This window comes from Orycteropus afer, unplaced genomic scaffold (genome assembly GCF_000298275.1).
Source record: "Orycteropus afer afer isolate SDZICR_OR568_19922 unplaced genomic scaffold, OryAfe1.0 scaffold00020, whole genome shotgun sequence".
Classification (NCBI taxonomy): Eukaryota; Metazoa; Chordata; class Mammalia; order Tubulidentata; family Orycteropodidae; genus Orycteropus; species Orycteropus afer.
Genome location: NW_006921607.1, coordinates 1,333,619 through 1,343,671, shown reverse-complemented (window position 1 = coordinate 1,343,671; position 10,053 = coordinate 1,333,619). Strand labels below are relative to the sequence as shown.

The following is a 10,053-nucleotide window of genomic DNA, read 5'->3' as shown; positions in this document are numbered from 1 at the left end:
AGAGTATCATGTAGGACACTATCTGAAAGGGCGCAATGTCGCCATTTGTGCTACATTCTTCTATTGGTAAAAGTAGACAGAGAGTCCAGTGTTGAGGCCCAGACAAGATTATAATTCCAGGTGACACGTCATTGAGGGTCACCAAGTTACAAACTACCAGACTCCAGGACAAGCCTGTGTGGACTGAGTATGCTCTAGTTCCCAATTTTATGCTGCCCTCTTTTCAGATGGTTGGAGGACACATACTGAGGAGCAAGGTAACCTCAAACTTCCTCCAGGTAATTAAGGGGGGGTCTGGGCTGCCACTGGACTGGCCTTTATCAAGAGAGGCCGGGCTACATGTCTTCAGTCTATTATGCATTTATTGAATACAGACCAAGTTCTTAACACGAGTTATTCGTTATTCCTATTTTCAGAGAAGGCAAGGCTTGGAGTGCAGCACTCCTACAGTACCCCACCTAGCACCACATCACGATGCAGCCTCCTAGGCCCTTTCGGCTGGCAGCTAGGGTTGGGGCAGGGTTCAGATAGCGAGTCTCCTGGAGGGGAGCACTCAATACTAGCGGCTGCCTCTGGGTCCTCTAGGGGAGATCTCTCTGAACGGTCCTTGGGTAGCCGGGCGGCCGGCTCCCAGGCAGCCAACCAGGGTACAGGGACACTTCAGAGCTGCTACCCTGCTGCCGCCGTCCTGTGCTAAGGGCGTAAAACAGACCTATGACACTTTGTATCAAGCGAGTTTCACCTCTTCCCAGACTGAGAACTACAGTTCAACCTTCCAGGCCGAGCTGCCGGGAGAATCGAAGCCTGCACGCCGCGCCCTTCCCACGCACGCACTGGCGCGTCGGCTCCGCCTCCCACGCACACCGGTCCCGCCCCCGGGATTGACCGTGCGAGCCACCGTCCGCACAGCTCCGCCGAGCACGGCCAGGCGAAGCTGAGCCGGCCGTGTGGTGTGTGTGTATGTGTTCGCGGGGCGCCGTCTCAGCCCCGGGAAGATGGTGGCGGTGGCGGCGGCGACTGAGGCGAGGCTGAGGAGGAGGACGGTGGCGACGACAGCGCCTGCAGGCAGGAACGGCGGGCGGCGCCGGGACTGGGACGTGACCGGGACTGGGAGGCCAGGTCTAGGGGCCGGGCTGTGCCTCCCGCGGCTACTGTCGCCGCCTTTGACGCCGCGGCTGGTGCTGCTGTTGCTCCCGCCGCTGCTGTTGCTGCTGCCCTGGGCGGCCGAGGCCGCGGCGGCAGCGGCGGCAGTGTCGGGCTCAGCCGCAGCCGAGGCCAAGGAATGTGATCGGCCCTGTGTCAACGGCGGTCGCTGCAACCCTGGCACCGGCCAGTGTGTCTGCCCCGCCGGCTGGGTGGGCGAGCAATGCCAGCACTGCGGGGGCCGTTTCAGGTGAGTGTGAGGTGATGTTGGAGGGTCGGGCTCAGCCAGAGGCAAGGACTGGGGGGCGCTCCAGACGGCTCCAGGCCGGAGGCGGATGCCGGACAGAAAGTGGGGAGGGCTTCTGTTCGGTGGTTGAAGACCATTTGCTTTGGGGAGTGGGAGAATCGTCATCTTTGCCCTGGCCTGTCCCTGGTGGAAGGTGAAAAGATGCGAGGGGCACCCCGAAGGCATTTGAATGCGGCAGGCTAGGTGGGAAGAAAGCTTAGGTCCTCAAAGAGTATCAAAGCCGGTCTGTGAAGCTGGGCCTATTTCAGATAAACTAGGTATCAAAGAAAAGACGAGTGGGCCAGTTTTAACATCTTCCTGCCCTTATGGTCTGATAAGCTCTGCGAATGATTGGAAATACGGGATACTATGAAGGACCAGAGCCTTGGAAGTGATTTGTTGGCTGGAGAGAGAGGGGAAAGGCCAAGATTGTGAGATACAGGGAGAGAAGAAACGTTACTGGCTAAAGGAAAGTGAGAAAACTAGCCTTTTGAAGCTCAGTGGATGCTGCACGTTAGAACAGGATTTGTCTAACAGAAGGAATGGAAGGAGGTTCCTGTTTGTCCTGATTTCTGTAGACTATGGAGCTGGCCTGATTTAGGGGCAGTACCTCTTGGAGTGGTCATTAATTGATTAATTAGCATTTATCTATTATTTGCTTTATTTGCTTCATTTGTGCAGAAGGATTTCTAGATAACACACACAAGTAAATAGATTGGCCAGACTTTGACCTAGTCAAAAAGAAATTTGGCATATAACAAGAGATTGATATATACATAACCCTAGTCATTAGAATTAAAGTTGTTCATGCCTTTGGTAGATATTTCCTGAACACTTATGGTATCTGATGTAGGGGAGGGAGGAAACATGGTGAACAAGGCAGGGTCTTGTTCTTGGAGCTTACATTCTAGTGAGGGTGACAGGCAATTAACAAGTAAATAAACAGTGAACTAAATGAACAAGATAATTTCAGATAACAGCAAATGATATGAAGAAAATTAATCAGGGTGATCTGATAGAGAATTACAATTAGCAGGAGCACCTGTGGCAATTCAGAGGTGAGGGAATTCAAGGAACACTTTGAAGAGGAGGTAGCATTGGATTCCAGCATTTGAGGTTAAGAAATATTTGGAAAGATGGAGCTGGGAAAAAAATTCCAGATGGAAGGAAAGATGCAAACAAAGTTGTGGAGGCCAGAAAGTGAAGTTTTGCTGGTGCCATGGCACGTAGAAAAGAGTTGTAAGGGAAAAGTTTAGAATGGCAGAATTACAGACTCATGTCATGTTGGAGCTTCAGGAGAACTCAGAGAATACTGAGGAGATGATCTCCTTAGTTTTATGGGTAAAGAAACAAAGTGACTTCACAGCCAATCTGTAGTGGGGCTGGCCTTGTAATTATGATTGTTCTGATTTATGAACTTCATTAAATTGCAAATATATGTGAAGGGTTCCTTTGTATTAGATTGAGATACAGTGGTAAACAAAATAGACACAGTCTTGCTATTGTGAGGCTTATATTCTACTTTGGGAATAAAAATAGTGGCTAAAGCACTTGACTGCTAACCAGAAGGCTGGCGGTTCAAACCCACCAGCCACTCCTCGGAAGGAAGGTTGGGCAATCCTACTTCCGTAGTGATACTGCCTCGGAAACCCAAGGAGGGGTCGCTATGAGTCGGGGGCGACTCGACGGCAAATAACAACAACAACAACAACAATGATCACTTTATTATAATTCTGCTTTAATGCTATAGAGGTGAAAGGCAGAGGCCAAATGAGGGACTTGACTTAGTTTGGAATGGGGATGAGGTTAGTTACTGAGTAAGAGACTTGTAAATTGAGACCCAAGGGGTGAGAATGTTCTTTCTATGTGAAGGGTGGATGTGGAGGGACCAGCTTGTGCCAAGGCTTGGGGATGAGAAGAATCATGGCAGGCTGGATAGAAGGCCAGGTGGCTGGAGCAGAGGGAGCAAAGAGGAGAATGGCAAGACTGGAGAGTGGAGACATAGATAGGGGTCAGGCCATGTGGAGACCTTTTGATCAGGTTGAGAATTTTGACCTTTAGCCCAAAAGCAGGAAAATGGCAGAGTTCACTTTTTTTTTTTTTCTCATGCATAATGACATGTAGGCTTTTAGATTGGAGCCAGAGCAGGACTTAAAAGAGGCCAGTGCATTTTGAGTTTGAGGGCCTTACAAGATCAGGTTAGTGAATGGTTGAGTCAGATGAGGATCCTTTAAGCTCTGAAAATCTGGGATGCTGTGGTAGGCAGTGGGACGGGGGGAGGCACAGGATGTGAGGGACATTCATACTAAGATTAATCTGTAATGTTTAGACTAGGTAGACTCAATTTGGGAATGAGAGATGGTGGGCAATTCGGTGGGAGCTGTTGGCATGGGGCAGGCCAGTGGTAGTGAGAGCTTGCATTAGGTATTAGGAAAGGAGGCAGGAATAGATAATAGATGGTGGTGTAGAGGTAAAATGGACAAGTCTCTCTCTTTGGAGGAGCAAGTCTGAGAGAAAAGATTACTTCTGGACCCACTGAGTTTGGGGTGTTCTTACAGTATCAATGTGTCAGGACAGATGTGAGGGTTGGAGTCACCTATGTATGAGGGAACTTACCAGGGAGCAAAAGAGTAAATCTGAGTGTCCACATGGATGGTCCAGAGGCTTGGAGAAGAGCCACTTATTATGGGGAACAAGCCGTTCTGATGCTGGTTATCTCAAATGGTAGCATAAATTGGTGTTACGTGAGTGAGGGACTCCCCTGTTGTTGTGGGCACTCCATTTGAGTCAGTTCTAGATTATGTCAATACTCTTTCCTGGACAAAGAGTTCAGACTTGGGTCCTGATGATACCACTCGCATTTTGTGGCTTTCTTGAATTTGCATTTTTGAAAAATGAATCTAGGAACTCATATCTCTGATTTTTTCTTTTTTACTTTTCATTAAATTTTTGTTTGAGGGGGAGTGTGACATGTTGGTTTTGATTTCGGTGGTATTTATGTTGATTTAACCTACAAGCCTTTTTTCTTTTTTTTTTTAATTGAACTAAGACTTTAAATGAATACCTTTCTGGTTTGGAAAGGCATCGAGTCAGTGTTGTTTGAAAGCTTTTTAGTTTGAAAGTCTTATATTCAAGTCTTATATTGCTATTATGAGGTCTTTTATATGGATTGATGTAAATATAAGATAATATGTGGATTGGATTTCACAGAAAGTTATCGTTGAGTGCCTACTGTGTGACAGGGACTTGGTCAAGCTTGGATTGTGCCATTTAATCCTGAGGACAACTCTAAGGGTGTTATATTATTATATGATTGTAATTAGAAAAAGCCATTTAATTTTTTTCCAAATGAAACATACTATGTTGTTGTTATGTGCCATCAAGTCGGACCCAACTCATAGCGACCCCTCCTTGGGTTTCCGAGGCGGTATCACTACAGAAGTAGATTACCCAACCTTCCTTCCGAGGAGTGGCTGGTGGGTTTGAACCACCAGCCTTCTGGTTAGCAGCAAGTGCCTTAGGCACTAAGCTACCAGAGCTCCTGAAACTTACTATAGAAATGATTAATTACAAAAGATAAAGTTAATGGTGTCTGTTGAATGATAATAATTATAGGATCTTTGGTAGATGATTTCTGCAGCAGTACCACTTTCATGAAGGAGCTCTGGTGGCGTAGTGGGTAAGGCATTTGGCTGCTAACCAGAAGGTCAGTAGTTCAAATCCACCAGCCACTCGGCGGATGGAAGATGGGGCAAATCTACTTCTATAAAGATTTACAGCTGCTATGAGTCAGAATTGAACCGTCATAGTTCAGTGATTGTTTTTTTCTATCTGTAACCTTACCATTGAAATTTTTTCTTTGGAGGATAAGTAAGTTCCATTAAGTCAGAGAATAAAGATATTAAGTCCATTTAGGAAACTGATGCACGTTTGATTCTTTATGTTCCTGCTGTACAAAACTTTCTTTGGCAGTGTAGAGTAGGATAACCTAGTGAATTGAGCTAGTTACCTGTGATGTTAAGGCTTACTTCCTGTAGAAGGTGAGGAAAGGAGGGAAGCGTTTATGGAGCGTCTTTGTGTGCCAGCACAGCAGTGATGAGGTCGGAGTCACAGCAGCAGCTGCCACCCTTTCTCTAGCATTTGTCCATTTCTTCCCCACACTGTGTAAGTTTGTTTTGGAAATTACCCCTTTTAATCCTTAGAATGATGTTACTTATTTACTTATGTTCATGAATCAAATTTAGTCTTGTCTGTGTCCCCAGAGACTATAAGCTCCAGGAGGGCAGGGAATATTACCTATTTTGGTTACTATTATATTCCCAGAGTCCCTGGGACCAACTCAGTGCTAAATAAGTATTTGTTGAAAGGAATGAAATGGTGCAATACACTTTTTTTTTTTTTAATTTTTAATTTTGGTTTTCTGGGTTTTTAGGGACAGAAGTGGAGAAAAATTTTATTCTGCTATTTTTATTCTTTTTAAAATACATTTTGTTAAAAAATAATTTATGTATAGTGAAATACACAAAACTAAAGTGACATGGGTCAGTGCATTTTTTTTTTTTTCCAGTGTTCCCTCCCCTCCCCTTGTATCCCTGGTAACCAATAAAGAAAGTTTTCTTCCATGTATAAACCTTTCCTTGACTTTTTACAGTAATGAACTATTACTGTATTACTGCAATACACTTTTTATGACTTTTTAAAAAGTCTTCTTTACCTATGTGATAGCCATATCTATCTTTTGTCCTCATATTTCTCCTAAACTTCATTGTCTTGTACTGTTTGTTGAACATCTTTGTTGAGGTGTTTTCCTGCCCTCTCATACTGAGTCATGACTAAGACCAAACTTCTTACCACGTGGGAAAAGTCTTTTCCTTTGTGCTTCCTTATTTCAGTTGTGAATTCTACCTAATATAACCAAAGGTCAAAACTTGGAAGTGAACCTTGGCCCTTTCTACCTGTTTATTCACTCTTCTCTAACATCTTCCTGCTGCCATCTTGTACACCTAGCCCTTTACTTCATTGCTGACTTTCCTCTCTTAGCGTCTTCCACCTCCAGTCCAGACATTGTTACAGAAATCCCTGGAAAATGTGTCACTGTCTTGCTTAAAAGCCTTTTCTTTCTTTTTTTAAAACTCCTCTTCTTACCTTCAGTGGAAGGCTCCTACTCCCTTACATACATTCCTTTTTCTCTAAACAAATCTTTCTACTTTATAGTCCTTCTTTCTACATCTTTGCTAAATTTAGCACCCTCCTTCCTCACCACTCCCACATTCTTTCTTTACTTTGCTTAGCTGGATTCTACCCTCTAAGGCCCATCTTCAGTTCTCTATAATCTATAATAGCCATCTCCCTAATCATACTTGTTAATCTTCTTTTGAGGTGAGTTATCAACCTGTTCAATGTGTAGGTATCTTCTGAATGACTGTATGTGTTAGGTACTGTGCTCTGTCTTGAGGATATTAAGGGTGAGAATCAGGCCTTACTTTCGCCATGGAGAGCTCATAATTGTGAAGGGAAGATAGCTATGTGTGCAAGTCATTGTAATTTGATAATAAAAATATGAGTACTATGTGGGGCTGGGTTAATATGTAGTAAAGAGACTTCGTGGATAGATCACCTGGAGGAGAAGGGCATTCCAAAAGAAGTGAAGAGCTTGTGCAAAGGCTAGAAGTTAGGACTGTTCTACTCAGAGAATTGAACATAGATGGGTGTGGTTGGGACATAAGTTGCAACAAAAGGGGCTATGACTGGAACATGTTAATGGGCTTCCCCCTTCACTTCCCAACAGTTTCCAAGTCCAAGTTTGGTCCCTAGGCTAAGCCATCAGGACTTTCCGGTCTCTGACTGTAATAGTAATTGTGTTGAGATGGGCATGTGTCCTAAGCAATCAGAGGGAATCTCTGGCCTTTTGGTAGAGACCTGTGGGAAAGAAACATAATTTCCTCTCCTTTGTGGGAGTTTATCCTCTACTGAAAAAGAGTGTTTCTTAGGAGTTTGTAGCAAATAAGGAGGGTGAGAGTCTCACCAGGTCCCTATCCTTCAGTGAAGCAGTCACTGTGGCTAGGGTCGTGAGAGTGTTCAGACTGGTCAGACCTGAATTGAGTACCTGCTTTGCAGCTCAGGGGAGAGGTCCATCTCCATTAGATGGAATGAACTGAAAATGGGGTTTGGGGGAGGGGGCAAGGTGTCCTAAAGGAAACAATGTAATGTTACCAGAAAGTGGAGCCAGTGCTGGAAACAGTAGATGTCCCTGTGTATTCTCAGTGACTGCCATTTGGTAAATACTCAGTAAAACTTGGTGATGAATACTGGTAATGGTCTGGAAAATACTGTGTTGAGTAATGAAGCCCTGGTCTGCCAGCTTCTCAGGAATTCACTCATTTAATGAAGAGTTGTGGAGGACCAGCTGTGTGACAGGCACTCTGCTGGCTCTTTGAGATTACTGCATTGACGTTTGGCCCCTTGTTGGGTATCAGTCCAGTGGAGCTCAGTCATTGAACAACAACTTTAAGTACCCAGATTTTTGGATGGGGGAGACAGAGAGGATTATTGGGGTGTGTGTGTGTACAAAAATACTTATTGGGTGAAATTATGTCATTGGTTTAAACTTATCTGTGTGTAAAATATTTACTTACATAATAGACATCTAAAGGTTTTGTCTGATTTCTGGAAGTTTTAGTTTACTTATTTGAAAAGGTGAAAATATTGAGTAAGAAGAATAATTGAGCATGAATCACTTAATATAATGACATAAATTATGTTTGAAAGCAGGCATTTTTAACTCTACCTTATATGAAAAGGAGTCCTATGGCACAGTGGTTAAAGCATTCAGCTGCAGACCAAAATGTCAGTGGTTCCAACCCACCAGCTACTTCACGGGAGAAAGATGAGGCTGACTGCTTCCATAAAGATTTACAGCCTTGGAAACCTTTTGGGGCAATTCTGTTCTGTCCCGTAGGGTCGCTATGAGTTAGAATTGAATCCATGGCAGTAGGTTTGGTTTTGGGTTTCTATGAAAGGTTCCCAAGATAAGTAAATGCTTTTTTTTTTTTTTTTTTTCAATTATGATAAATATATAGGGGTGGGGTAAAATACATAGGGGAAGAACAGTATGTTTATTATCAAAACAATTTTTACTAAATATGGTTGGTGGCGCAGTGCCTAAGGCATATTTGACTGCTAATCAGAAGGCTGAAGGAAGGAAGACCAGACAATCTATTTCAGTAGAGATTGACTGTCTTGGAAACTCAATAGGGATCTCTATTAGTCGGAATCAACTCTATGGCTGTGGGTTTTTTATTTTTTTTAAATAGTTGACTCATTTAATACATCTGTAGCATTATCTTTATATTGAGAATTAAATATAGAAGTGTATATTGAGTACTATAGTTAAACAGAAATGCTGATTTTTCTTTTTAACACATTTTGTTTTCAAAACTGGAATGAAGCTGCAGTTGTACTCTTCAAAATACTTGTGTCTAGAAATTTACTAGTCACTAACGTGGTATAAAAATTGTTTCTCACTTAAGTAATGATACTCTTGACCATTTTTCTGTAATTTAATTTTTTTGTCTTCTTTACCCAAATCAGCAATAGTGATTCCATCTAGTATTGCAGTATTATATGCTACCCTAATGCTTCATGTTGCTACTTTCTTCCTTCTACTTTTAAATTAGTACTTCTTTGTTAGCATTGCATTAGCATGACTTTTTCTATTTTCCCTCCTTAGGGTGGCTGTGGTATATTGTCTTGCTTTTTTTGTTATTCTCATTTTATTGTTGTCATCTCTCTTTAACTGCTTTTGTTTAGCACTTGAGACCATTGTGGTAGTTATGTTTGTGTGTCATCTTGGCTGGACCTGATTGAGTGGCTGGGCAGCTGGCGGTAGTTACTTTCCATGATGAGACTGGCGATCAACTCCATGGTGGGATCTACCTTGAGCAGCTGCCTTTGAGATGTGGTCTGCTTCCTGTGTATAAGGAGAAGCCTTGGGAATGGTCTCTAGCCTATGGCACACTTGGACCCTGCGTGTAGCCATGTCGTTGCTCAGCAGCCTGCCATGCTCTGCCGACCTTGGCTCTTACAATGGACTTGAATTAATGGCCTGCCGTGTGGTTTGGTAACATCAGGACTGTGCCTTTTTACTTGTCAACCTTAGGTTTTTCAGCCTCAGCAACCAGCAGCTGTCTGAAGAAACGCCTCTAGCTCCAGGGGGCTGGGAGCAGGAGGCAGAGCTGGCCCCCAAGGTTGAGGGGCTTTCATCCATCCCCTAGAGCCTGGCACTTTGAACTTGAACTTAAAGCCTCCAAATTGTAAGAATAAACTCCTGTTTGTTAAGGCCATCCCATTTGTGGTATGATTCCTGTCAGAGTGGCACTAGGTAACCAGAACAACCATGGTCTGATTTTAGTCTTTGAATTTCTAATTCTTTAGGTTTTCTGTTTTCTCAAATTACATTTTGAGTGAACTTCAGTTTTCATTTATTTTAATATTTATTCATGTAGAATTTTGTTTTTTATTTGTAGAAGTTAAATTTGGTTATGCCTACTTGATTTTTCAGATTTGACATTACAGTATACATTATGTGAATGAATTTTTCAGTTAATTCCTCTTGGTCTTTTTTT

At 43.4% G+C, this 10,053-nt stretch overlaps 1 protein-coding gene across 1 annotated transcript in view; it reads left to right on the top strand.

Annotated features, from left to right (window-relative positions):
- Nucleotides 1-995: 995 nt before the first annotated feature.
- The window catches only part of ATRN (attractin), a 267,433-nt gene continuing 258,375 nt past the window's right edge, over nt 996-10,053 (top strand). Inside the window, exon 1 of the mRNA XM_007959994.2 lies at nt 996-1,393. Within this exon, the coding sequence (XP_007958185.1) occupies nt 996-1,393 (398 nt within the window). The remainder of the gene's footprint in view (nt 1,394-10,053) is intronic.